Below are 13,505 nucleotides of genomic sequence, written 5' to 3'. Positions count from 1 at the left end.
AAGCACACACTGAAAAAAAAAAGGCATGGCATCCAGGAAACAAGGAGAAACCAACATAAAAGATGAGAAAAAGGAACTGCTAACATGGCAGTGTTGCATAAGGTCTAGAGAGCAATCAACACAAATTAGAAAAGAATAAAAGGTGCTAGAAAAACATGAAACAGATGAGTTATCTAGTACATTTGACTGTGAAGGAAATTATACGGAGAGAAGTTTTACAAAGCTGTTGGAGAGCTCAAAAGACTTCAAGTTTCTAAGAAACTTAAGCAAATAGAAAACAAACAATCATTAATCTTCAGGAAAAATAAAATGTTGTACCCCAGAAAAGTAATTATACTATGTGGCTCAACAGTATTCAATATTTATATATTAATTGTAATAGAAACAATACATAAATTTCAGCCAAAAACATTCTCAGGAGGCCAGTGGGAGAGGAAAATGTTGTGTCAAAGAGCCAAATCCTCAACAGAAGCCAATACATCAAATCTAATACGGGTAGATCAAGAGAAACTCATATACTCTTATTATTTTCAAATTTTGAAGGTAAAAATCAGAATGAGTTAAGTGTTACCTCTGGAGTACCTACTATTTTTTGTTATAAGCCTCTCAGCACTACTTGACATGTTCAAGTACATTTTTTATTAAAGTTATAAAATCTAGCTTTTTAAAAGAAAAAAGATTTGAAATAAATAATAGAAAAAATATTTGTGTTAAACAAATATTTAATAAGGTGCATGGATGAGGGTAGTTCAGAAAGTTCACAAACAGCATGGTATTAACAACACCAAAGTAAAGGGTTTGGATCCCCACACAGGCCAGCCACCAAAAAAAAAAAAAAAAAAAAATCACATTGTACACCTCGAATATATACAATTCTTGCTAGTCAATTATACCTCAGTAAAGCTCAAAAAAATTTTTTTAAGTGTATGGAAAGATCCATATTATCTTTTAATTCTATTTTTCCACAAACTTTCTGAAGTACCCTTGTATCAGTACCATCATTCTCTATACGTATCAGTATGATTAAAGTATGTCATGAGAGTGGAAATATTGCAACCTTTGGTAAACTAGTAAAGATGGAGAATAACACTAAGGAAAAATACATGAAAAAATTTTACCACATAACAATACTTTCTATCCAACGTCCTTAGGCATATACAAATTATTACTTTGGTAACCAATTAAATCACAACATAATTATACAGTTAAAGCTAAGTTATTTTCAGAATAGAAACCCCTAACATGTTGAAGAAAATAATGAGAATATAAAAATTTAACTTTTAAATTCTTATTGATCACTCACCCTCTATGTCAAAGATGTCATCAGGTATTGGGGGTGTGGTAGACACTGGAAGTTGCCTACCCAATCTATTCATCACTGTGGCAGTTTTTAAAACATGGCCACAAATTCCTCAAAACTCCTCCCGTCAAGCACAGGGCTCCCTCCCCTGAACCTTGGTAGGCCTTTGTGACTGCCTCAGGGTATTCCAAGGCTAGGACAGTATAAGCCACACAGCTGCTCCCCTTTCCTTGGGACACTCTGGAAGCTCCCAAGTAAGAAGTCCAGCTACCCAAAGGCCCCCATAAGAAGAGATACAACCTAGGAGGCCCAGCTTTTAAAGTCCCCAGCTATTTAAGTCCTACCAGCCCAGGAGATGGCCCCTGCCTAAGGGCATAGCTGAGCCACAATAACAACTCTGGAATGCCTACCTGGGCTTTTTGTTGCAGAGAGACAAATAAGCTCCTTTTGGGGTACGTTTTCTTTTATTTGCAAATAAGCACATTTGTAACTCATACAGGATTTAACAGCAACACAGCATTTGTCTATGTTACCAGGAAGAATGATTAAGACGATTTTATAAATAATACTGATCAAGGTGTCAGCAAAATAGAGTATATACTGTGATATTGTGAAATACATGTAGTTAGTTGATCTTCTTCTCCATTTCCTCCTGACTTACAGCTCCTAAAACCCTTGGAATCATAAGAGTGCATTTTGTATGCTAATGAGAAAACTGGTGGCCGGGGTGCCCTAGGTAGCTTCAGGATAAGGGTTGGTCACAAGAAAAAGCAAGGCAGAACTAAAGAATTGGGACTTTGAGCCCCATCCCCTGGCCTCCAGGGAGGGGAGAGTGGCTGAAGGTTGAATTGATCGCCAGTGGCCAATGATTTAATCAATTATGCCTATATAATGAAGCCTCCACGAAAACCTACAAGGACAAGGTTCAGAAGAGCTTCCAAATAGCTAAACACTACCTGGAGGTTCGTAGAGGGCGGCACACCTAGAGAGGGCATGGAAACTCTATACCCCTTCTTCCATACCCCGCCCTATGCATATCTTCCATTTGTCTATTCATTTCTATCCTTTGTAATGTTTATAATAAACCAGTAAACCTAAGTGAAGTGTTTCCCTGAGTTCTAAGAGCCACTCTAACAAGTTAATCAAACCCAGGGATTCATGGGCACCCCAATTCATAGTTGGTGAGTCAGCAGTTCCAGAGGCCCAGACTTCCAACTGGCATCTGAAGGGGGAGGAAAGGTCATCTTCAGGAATGAACCCTCAACCTGTAGGATCTGAGGCTACCACCAGGTAAACAGTATCAGAATTGAATTGAATTGGAGGACACCAAAGTTGGCGTTCATTGCAGAGCTGCTTGGTTGCTGGTGGGGAAAAACCCCACCCACCTATATCTGGGTGACCACAGGTGCTATGCTGCATTGCCTATCTAAAAGAATGGGGGGGGGGGGGCACTTTAGTTTTGTTTTTCCCTATCTCATTAACTGCACAACAGTGAAAAAGAAGAAACAACCCCACAGTCTCTTATGCTAAAAAATCTAACAAGTAGCCAATTAGAATTTATAGAGTACCTACTATGTTTTAGCCCTATGCCATATGCTACAAGAAATATCAAGGAATAAGAAAATACAAGATCAAAGAACCTGTCAGGATTAATAATCTCCCTCTTAAAAAAAAAAACTCTTGATTTATTTAGCTCATCCAGTTACTTATACCATACTACACAACACTTTGATCAGCCAGCTTTCCTAATAAGAGGATAACTTCCAATTCAATAAGGAAAACAGGAGTGCTGAATTTGAATAGCACACATTAAAAACTTTGAAAAATGAATTACTATTTCAAATGACAGCCACCTGAGAGGTTTCACTAGTCAGTAAAAACATGAAAACAATTTATTCAATTGATGAAATGAATAAAAATATTTTATTATAAACAGTATGATCATGACGCATAGTGCTATTAAATGTGTCAGGCACCTAGGTAAACAGGTGTTTACCTGACAGATTATCTATTATCTCATTTAGTCCTTAACTCCAATAGTTACATTAATAGTCCCATTTTTTAAATGATAAAAATTAAGGCTCAAGGCTAAGAAATACACCAATGTTTATACAGCTATTAAAAGAGCTGGGATTCTGAATAATAATAGGCTCTCAGATGACATCACTATCCCAAATTAATTTTATTGACAAATATTAAACATTTAATCTTTATAAAAGAGAACCTAATATAAATAAGATAAACAGTACTCAGAAATCTTAATCCTTGTGGCTATTTCTACAAAGGATCTACAAATAACAGTAGTAAATAAATTTAAGAAATAGTTCTAAAACACACAGCAATCATCTTGTAATATTAATAATAACTTGGCTAGCATAATTCTCAGATTCATTATCAAAGAACCTTAAAATGTTATGACACTATTTTCAACATTCAAATGTATATCTAAATGTTAAGTCCTAAAGAAAATATCATTTACCTATCTTATAGTGCACCTATAAAATTTTATTTGTCTTTGCTTTTGGGGGTTAAAAATCAGCAAAAGTCTAAATTTCTAGTTGTTAGCTGTGTGCCACAAAAATAAGAATTAATGTAATTTCTGTTAGATATTCATTTCTTTCCATACTAGTAAAGTTCCTTTGCAGAAACATACGAAAAACTCAAAGTTTATCTTTCTTCCTTAAAGCTGCTCTCAATATCCTTATTCTCACTAAATCCAATACTTGTCTAACACCTCACTTTCATTTCTTCTTTCAGAAAGAAATAACTCCTTTATTTTACTATAATCCTATTAAACAGGTACTTACAATTCACTTGCTAAATTTACTGGGTATCTATAACTCACTAGGTTATACAGAAGAAAATTTAGTGTGATCCCTACCTTTGAAGAAACTAACTCTGTTTTTTCACATATGTATATGTATTAAAAAAAAAAATACTGGAAATCACAAAGTTTCAAGAATAGCAATCTACTAGGTACTGTTTGAAATGCTCTTCAATTTCACACTTTTAAATGCACTATACTAAAACATGCGCAGAACCTCATTGCCTACCTGCATCAGCTCTGGACCGCTGGCCAGGTGTCTTCCCGAATGGGGTCTTCATTCATCTGTATTTAAGTGAGCAGCAGAGCTGCTGGACTAGGGTGAAAATTCAATATTCTCCAATTTGAAACTTTTCACAGAATGTCAGTGTTCTTGTTAATCCACCATCCAAGTGTCTCTTCTACAAGTTCAGCAAAAATACGTGAAATCACAAGCACTCTGTAAAATAGTGAAATAGTTCATTACTAGGGCAACAAGAGACCAAAATTATGCCTAGTGAGCCATTAAACGACAAAATTATAGACATATGTATTAGCTAAAATGCACTTTGCCCCAAAGCAATTAACTTCATTTCCGAGACCTGGGTTCCTAGGACAGGAAAAAGTAGAAGGAAGAAAAGGAGGTGATAGACAACCCTTCAAAAGAGGAAGCCTGGGACATTTGCAAGACCCAAAAGTTCCTCAGAGATCAGCTGGCTTCCCCACTACATGCTAACAAATACATTCTGCTGCTAGAACTCATAAAAGTGTGGATGCGGGGATTTCAGAAAATATTTAGACTGGCGTGGCACATCTCCCTTATAGAACACAAAGAACAAGAGTGTGGTTGCGGGTGCAGGGTTATTGGGGGGGGGGTGTGGCAGAGTGGAAGGACAGTGTGGGGCAGCTTGGGAAGTTATGTTTAAGACAGTGACAGCTAGGTGAAAGATCAGTGGGCCAAGGGTCTTGGGCAAGAGAAAGGATCATAGCCAACAAGACTTTGCTTTTCCCTTTCTGCTCCAAAACTTCCAGAAGCTAGAGGAAAGGTCCAGTAATTTCAGAGGAGCCTCAAAGAAACTTCCTAATCTATGCAAATGTTTTTTTTTTTTTTTTTTTTTTAATGGAAGCAGTTTTATCATTAAACCAAATTTGGTTCTGGGAATTTACAATCCACATAATGAAACATATTTTCATACATGTTCTCACAAAACACAAACCACATGACTACATTCAGTTCTCGTGCATTCCTCTTTATGTCTACAACTTATGGCCATGTGTTCACGAGGTTAAGAATTGAAGAGGATGATTAATTACCTAGAGACTAAAATATAACAAAATAGTTAAAATATTAAAAAGTCTAATGTGGCAGGAAGAAACCAGTTTGGCTAAAATTCTAAACTATATAAACTTTTTTTATTATTCAAGGAAGACAGATTAAAAACCAATGACTTTATAATTAATTCACTCAAAAAATATTCAGAATGCACACTGTCTGAAGCTTAGGTAGGAAGGGGAAACAGTAAACAAATCAGTAAAGAAAATATATAATATGTCAAATGGCAATAAATACACTGAGAAAAAAACAGGAGTAGCACCTTTTCTGGGGGTAACTCTTCCCAGCGCAAGGTTTAAGTGAGGTCTCCAATGTTTCACATGGTCTTACTAAAAGCTACACCCAGCCCGTCTCACCACCTCCATGACCTGCAGAGACTAGACCTAAGATGAAGGCCATCAGGACAACTGGTTGCTTACCTATTTTTCCCTAAGAGCCTATCCAAAAAGCCACACCAAGCTTTACATCCCTCTTTTACCTCTTTCAGCACCAGAAATCTAAGTTTCCCTCATTCAACTCTCTTTTCACACCAATCTATCTTAAGGGAACTTATCACCCTTTTCTCCCTGCCTGCACAAATCTCTCCAGAAGGCAAAGTCTGTTTTCAGTAAAATGCTGTCTACTGTCACCATATGACCCTACCCACCAATATCTTCCTCAAATCATCATTGTTTATATATTCCTCACTGCATATCCTCACACAATTTCTTCTACCCCTAAACCTCAATTTGGTAGCACATGCCATAATACAAGTAATAACAGCAATCCCTTTTTGTTACATCTCCTACCTATTAATCTTCTAGTCATCTGCACACACTTATTGAAGTATCTGGTTTACTTCCTTTACACCATGACTCCCATCAACATTTTTGGCAACCCCAACATCCACACATATGATCCTTTCAACACCTGCTCCCTTAGTTCTTAGACATCCTCACTTCAAACTACCTACCCCACACTTCAGCCACTTACTTCCATAAGTCACAACCAAGACCTTTTCAATCACCAATAATTGTAATACCTCTGAAATCTTTATTTCAAGCATCCCACACTCAAAATCACCACTGCTTATTCCAGTTTTCTTATAGTAACACTCTCAGCCCAACAATTCTGTGATGCAACCAGTACCTCCAATCGATAGCATTACCATTTTTTTTATTGTCCTGTTATTTCCCTCAGGGCCTAATTACCTCATCACTCAGATTCCACGGATGGTCGATCACAATCACGATAGTTACTCCCTTGCTTTTCTCAATTTTCTTACCCTCTCTTCCTGTCACTGCTATGTGGCAAAACCCTAACCCAAATCCCTTCCTACACTGTGCTTACAACTTAAAACAATTAAACATGGATAAGAAAAACATACAAAATTTCACTTCAAATTTATAATTTCATTCTCTCAACTGAGCATTCAACAATACTACCCACACTCTCAGCAGATAAGCTTGATATCTGCTAAAAAAACAGAAGCAAACGAAAGAGAACTACTCATCATTGCACTACCAAATTGACCAACTGATCTGTACCCTTTGCTCCTGGATATACAGATGAACTATCCCTGAGCCATGTTAAGTTCAACTCTGTTACTTGTTAATCAATCCCTTCCTTGTCCTCTGCATACATCTTTCTCTTACCACTAGAATATTTCCATCAGCTCACAATAATTACCACAGTATTTGCCAACTTTTAAAAAAATCCCATGATTTCAACTCCCTCTCTCTGCCCCTCTTTATAAAACTACTCCAGAGATTAAGGAAACTTTTAACCTTCACAAATATCAATTTATCCTAGCTTAATAAATTAATTCATTCTATGACATGAAAATTTTACTTACTAATGTTCTAAAGCATGCAGTCTTCTCACTTGCAGATTTAAGCTTATCGGAGCAATATTTTCTGTTACTTTCCACTTCATTAAAATTTTCAAGTTCGACTTGTTAACAAACTTTTAAAACTTTTAAGAAAGATGAAGAGTTGCAGTGAACACAAGGGGCTGTGTGAACAAGGTAAGAATGCAAAATTTCAGATGAAAGTCCTTCCCCATTTTTGAGCTGCAAGTAATAAATACTTAAACCGCCTAATTTTATCCCAATTCCTCTTAAGACCAGAAAGGAATACAGAGACAAATCAAAAAGAAAACACTAAAGAGTAATAACTAACCAAATCCTGGTTTTGTTTCAATAGTTGCCATATAATGCTTTGAAAATTCAGGTGAATTAGATAGAGCTTTTCCTAAAACAAATCCCACTCTTTTGGCTGGAAAAGGCTGAACTTAATTTGTTTGAGTTTTTGAAAAACACACCATCTTTACCTTAAGTTAATAAATAAGGAAGCAAAATCTCATTTCTAGGATAGCAGAGTTATAAAAGTTCTTTTCAAGTGTTATGGAAAATGTCAAAGGACCTTAACTACAAGGCCAAAAAAAAAGTTCTGTATTTAGAGACCCATCAACAGATGCTAAAACCATCAGGTAAAAGGTTGCTGGAGAACAAAATGTGTATGGTACCACAGACACCTGCTAACTGCAAAAGGAGAAGTGATGCTTTACAAACGGCAAGATCTGGTCCTTTGTTACACCACCTCAGAGATCAAACCCCACTAAGTGAGTCACCCTCACTTTATCCACTTCTAGATGTGATATGATACAAATTACACCACATCACTTATAAACTGTTCTTGTCAAAAAATGTTCTACCTGCATCCAGTCAAGGCTTTACACCTAATTCCCAGTTTATAGGAAATACAGGTGATGCAGGAGCAAATCAGACGACACCATGAGGAGACAAATTCAGAAAGGCAGAGCTTATAACATGATAATTGTGCCACACCCTTCAAAAAGTCAATGTCATAAAAAAGAAAAAAGGTAGACATCCTGCTCTAGATGAAAAGAAACTAACGGGACCCAACAATTAACCACAATGAGTAAACCCTGAACAGATGGTTTTGGGGGTAACAAAGCTACAGAAGACATTTAAGACAATTGGGAAACTTAAATAGAGACCAAACATTAGATATTATGGAATTCTCATTAAACTTTAAAAGCACAACAAGCACCTGTGGTTATGCATGAGAAATACTCATTCTTAGGAAACACGTATATGTCTACAGAGGTAAACTCATGTCTGCAAGTTAATTTCAAATGATTCAGGAAAAGAAAGTGATACATGTACAAGGGATAAAGTGAACATGGCAACTTTTTTTTTAAACCTAGGTGAAGGGCATATTAATGTTCACTAATGTTATTCTTTGAACTTTTCAGTTAGAGGCTTTTCATAATAAAAAGCTGGGGGAAAAAGATCCTGAACTTTCCTTTGCTAAGTTCATCATAATTAAATGTAGCTATGTATCCAGACTTGCAATTTAAGTAAATAACTTTTAAAAATGTGTTATGAACGTAAGTTTTTAAACTCAAAACTCCTATAATGATCTCAAAGGGGATCACAGGGCTGCAAGTTAGCTCAGTTGGTTAGAGCGTGGTGCTGACAACACCAAGTGTCAAGGGTTCAGATTCCCATGAAGGTCAGCTGCCCCCACAACCCTCACCCCATCCCCCCAAAATCAAAGGGGATCACAAGATTCTTAAACTACATACTAGAAAAATGAATGTTCACTGATCATTCACAATGTGTCAAACACTGTCTTAAATGCTTTATGTGTATTAACTCATATACTAGTCACAACCACCATATGAGATATGGACTATTACTATTGAAAAACTTTGGAAATTAAAATCTTGTTAAATAAAATTTATAGGAGGCCATAGGTTTGGACTGAGCTCCTGCACTAGGTCCAATAGACCAAGCTAAAATGGAGTTACTCACGCTGAAGTTCTATGCCAGTAAGCCAAAACTAAGCTACCTATCTGACCTACCAAGAAATCAGGAGAGAGAGAGACATAATACTAAATCCCCAAACAGGACAGTTTTAAACAGCATGATAAGAGAGTTAGTTCCCTCTGCTTTAACCTTTACAAGGAAAATTACTTTGAAACAACCAATCTGTGTTTTGTTCTGTTTCTGCTTTCCATAGACCTTTTCTGTCTAGAAAGCCAACCTCCTCTGCTCAGCTCACTGGAACACTCAATCTGTTGGATGGAATAAGGTGTTGCCCAATTCTAGAGTCACAAATAAAAGCCAATTAAGATCTTTAAACTAAATTTGTTGTAATTTTGTCTTTTGACAAACTGCAGCACAGAAGCTAAAATAATTTGTCAAAGTCATAGAGACCCCAAGTAGCACTGCTGAGATAAATCTCCTATTTTAAAAATAAACACATAAGATTGCTTCCATAAGGGAATAAGATTCCACAAAAATCAATGACAACGTATTCTGTCTCCAAAAAGTTAAGAAATGAATATTTCAACACTTCAAATATGAAAGCAGTAATAACCACAAAGTAGAAGCTACATAACAAATATTGGTTGCCAGCTGCTATCATCAAACAGTGCTACTTATAAAAAGAAAACAGATTTAGAAACTGTTCAAGCAAAAATACTGGATCACTAATGGAAAAGTACACAAAAACACTAGTAGCCAAGCATGTCGAGAGTATACTGAAGTTTGGGCTGTCGACAAGTTGTCTTAAAACTGTTGTCAAAGACAGTTACATGTGTATGTAATCAGAAATATTTAGTTTGGATCCAGCAATTGCACCACTGGGTATACAACAGTCTCCCCTTATCCATGGTTTCAATTTCCATGGTTTCATTAACTTGCGGTCAAGCAAGTTCTGAAAATAGATGAGTACAGTACAATAAAATAGTTTGAAAAAGAGAGAGACCACACTGACAATTTTACAGTACATTGTTATTATTGTGCTACTTTATTACTATTGTTAATCTCTTACTGTGCCTAATTTATAAATTACACTTTAGCATAGGTACATACGTACAGGAAAAAAGATAGTATATATAGTGTTCACTACTATCTGCAGTTTCAGGCATCCACTGGGGGTCTTGGAACATATCCCCCAAAAGTAAGGGAGAACTACTGTATCCTCAAAGGAAATGAAATCAGTACGTAGAAGAGCGTTCTCCCATGTTTACTGCAGCACTATTCACTCTAGCCAACATAAGGAATTGACTTAAGTGTCCATCAATGGATGACTGGATAAAGAAAATGTAGTATACACAATGGAATACTATTAAGCCACAAAAAATAATGAAATCCTGTCATTTGCAACAACAAGGATGAACCTGGAGAAAAATATGTTAAGTGAAGTAAGACAGAAACAGAGGGATAAACACTTCATGATCTCACCCTATACGGAAATCTAAAAAGGTGATCTCATAGAAGTAGAGAGTAGAAAAGTGGTTACCAGAGGCTGGGAAGACTAAGGGGGAAAAGGTATCCATACAGATTGGCCAAAGGTCCACAGCACAACCATCTCTGCCTAAAACCATGGATAATACAATCCCTCAGGGTCCTTGACGGATTTGTGAAGACCACCTGCAAGTATCATGTAAAGAATAGCCAACTCCTGGTAACAATGAACTAGTAATTTAGACAGTCCTGACAGCTACAAAATCAAAATGAAATTTAAAAGAACACCCCTAGCAAAAACTATCAGGAACCAGAGCTTCTTACAGAAATGTCTAATACCAGGTCAGGGGTAGGAAATAAATGAGGCACTTGGAACATCTCGTCATAGCATAAGCAAGGAAGCCATCAAAAACTACCGTAGAGACAAAGGGGATTCTTTTGTACTGTTTTTTTTTGATTTCTGCATATGACAAACTTCCATGATAAAGACTTGAACACAGGCACTAAACGTATGCTTGAAGGCATCAAAGAATGTAAAAGATCCTCAAGCATCACTGAGGCACGATCTAGGGAGGGTAACCCTGCATTTGGATATACTTTTATCCCTGTGAGGTCTAGGATGATATTCCGAGAGAGTGTTTGTGCTTGCTTTGGCCAGGCATCTGATGGAGTGGACGGTCTGGGATCAACTTGGTTCACTTTTAGGGATAAACATGTTAACGGCAGACTTTAACAACAAGTGTTAAGGGAAGCTGAGAGGCTGACAGCTTGACAAGAAAAGGAGACAAAGATTGTAATCCAGGAACTACCAAAGGTGGGGAGGAGGGGGGACTGGTAAACCCACCTCACTTTCTGTTGAATCCTGAATTGCTGAACTTAGAAGCTGGGGAAAAAGGGAAACAACAGCCAGTCTCTAAGAAGTGTACGGTAGCTAAACTTCAAATCATCTTTATCCATAAAACTGAATCAAGTTGAACCCAGACTGCACACTCCCTCACATGCCTGGCAGAAGCAAGCACAAGTCCTTTCTGGGAATATCTCCCTAGATCCCAAATTATTCAACCAATACTTAAAATATAATCTACTAGATGTGCGTGCGTGCATGCACACACACAAACAGAATGAATAAAAACCAACAGAAATAACAAATAAGAAAAGAGAAAAACCGACTCATAGGGCTGCCAGGTACCGCAGTTGCAAAACCATAACTTTAAAGTAAGCTGGGAGAAGAATGGTACATGAATAAAATGAAAAATAAAACACCAAGGTCAAGTATTTTTGGATCCCCATACTGGCCAGCTGCCAAAAAAGGAAAATGAAAAATAAAATAGGTATAATCACTATGTTCAAGAAGTTAAAACATAATACTGAAAACGTTGGTAGAAAACTCTCTAAGATCCAGACACTCCAGAAGTGAAAAAATACAACAAACATAATAAATGGGAGTCAGATTTATCTTGCTAAAAATTTAGAGAACAAAGAAAGATCAGATGAAAACATCCAGAATGAAGCATGAGGGTAAGGGACTGAAAAGAGCTAATATGTATTTAAATGGACACTCAAAAGGAGAAGGGGGAATTGGGGAAGATGGTAGCAGAAAGACTTGAAAAGATAATGCCTGCAAACTTTTTACAACTAATGAAAAATATTCCTCTACAAATTCAATGAGACCTAAGAATTTCAAGCAGGATAAATAAAACGAAACATATACCTAGACACATCATAATAAAACTGCTCAAAACCGAAGACAGAAAGAAAACAAAAAATCTATAGTAAAAAAGAGATTCCATTGATAGGAACAAATATTAAACTGACAGGCGACTTCTTACAGAAGGAATGGAAGTTGAAGACACAATTTAATAACTTCGTTTAACACCTTAGGAGAAAACTGACAACTTCGAATTCTATACACATCAGAAATAACCTTCAGAAAGGAAGATCAACTTGAGACATTTTAGACTAACAAATACTCAAAGAATTCACTATTAGATGTCACACAAAAGGCAGGAAACGGTGTTTTTCAGGCAGAAACAAATGTTTCAGGGTAGAGGATCAAGTTATAAGAAGTAACGGAGATCAATCGAGACAGTAAATTTAAATGGTTACTGACTTTTCAAACTAATAACTGCCTTAAGATAAAATACATACGGAATGAAAACAGCACAATAATGGCATTTAAGTAAAAATGAGGTAAATGGACTTTAAGTATCCAGGAAAAGGGGAAAGCATCAAAATAATATTAGATTTTGACAAGTCCAAGATGCAAGTTCTATGTAACTTCCAAGTTAAAAGAGAAAAATAATAAGTAAATAAACATCCAAAAGAAGGCTTAAAGAAAGGACAGGAAAAGGCACATAAAACAGGTACAATACGTGGAAAGCACTTAGTAACAGATTTAAAGCCAACTACTGTATGTCAGTTATTTTTGTTAAATGCCAATAGGTCAAATGCTCCAGTCATAAGAAATACTGTCAGACAAGATTTTATAAATTCTACTATGTATTGTTGACAAGAGAATCATCCAAAACATAAATATATGGAAAGACTGAAAATAAAGAGTCAGGCTGGCCAGTTAGCTCAGTTGGTTGGAGTGCAGCCTTACAAAACCATAGTCAAAAGGTTTGGTTCCCCATACTAGCCAGCCACCAAAAAAAAAGGGGGGGGGGGGAAGAAAGGGTAAAAAAAAGTACACCCTGCACATACTAACCAAAAGAAAGATACTACAACATTAATATCAAGCTAACTATACTTTACCCTTAATAATACTTTTGCCTGAAAGGACACTTAATAGTGATTTTAAGACTCAAAT

At 36.5% G+C, this 13,505-nt stretch overlaps 1 protein-coding gene across 3 annotated transcripts in view; it reads right to left on the bottom strand.

Annotated features, from left to right (window-relative positions):
* The window catches only part of SPIN1 (spindlin 1), a 72,447-nt gene that overhangs the window by 45,989 nt on the left and 12,953 nt on the right, over positions 1–13,505 (bottom strand). Inside the window, exons 1-2 of one of the 3 annotated variants that reach the window (XM_063099947.1) lie at positions 7,271–7,336; positions 4,354–4,563 (exon numbers count right to left, since the gene is read on the bottom strand). The exons of 1 other annotated variant lie outside the window; for it this stretch is intronic. In XM_063099947.1, the coding sequence (XP_062956017.1) occupies positions 4,354–4,405 (52 nt within the window). In that variant the 5' untranslated portion in view covers positions 4,406–4,563; positions 7,271–7,336. Of the gene's footprint in view, positions 1–4,353; positions 4,564–7,270; positions 7,337–13,505 lie in introns of those variants that run through there. One more of the 3 variants, XM_063099946.1, reaches the window with a different exon arrangement.

Source organism: Cynocephalus volans, chromosome 6 (genome assembly GCF_027409185.1).
Source record: "Cynocephalus volans isolate mCynVol1 chromosome 6, mCynVol1.pri, whole genome shotgun sequence".
NCBI lineage: Eukaryota > Metazoa > Chordata > Mammalia > Dermoptera > Cynocephalidae > Cynocephalus > Cynocephalus volans.
The sequence above is the reverse complement of the archived record's forward strand: the minus strand, read 5'-3'. Positions and strand labels throughout refer to the sequence as shown.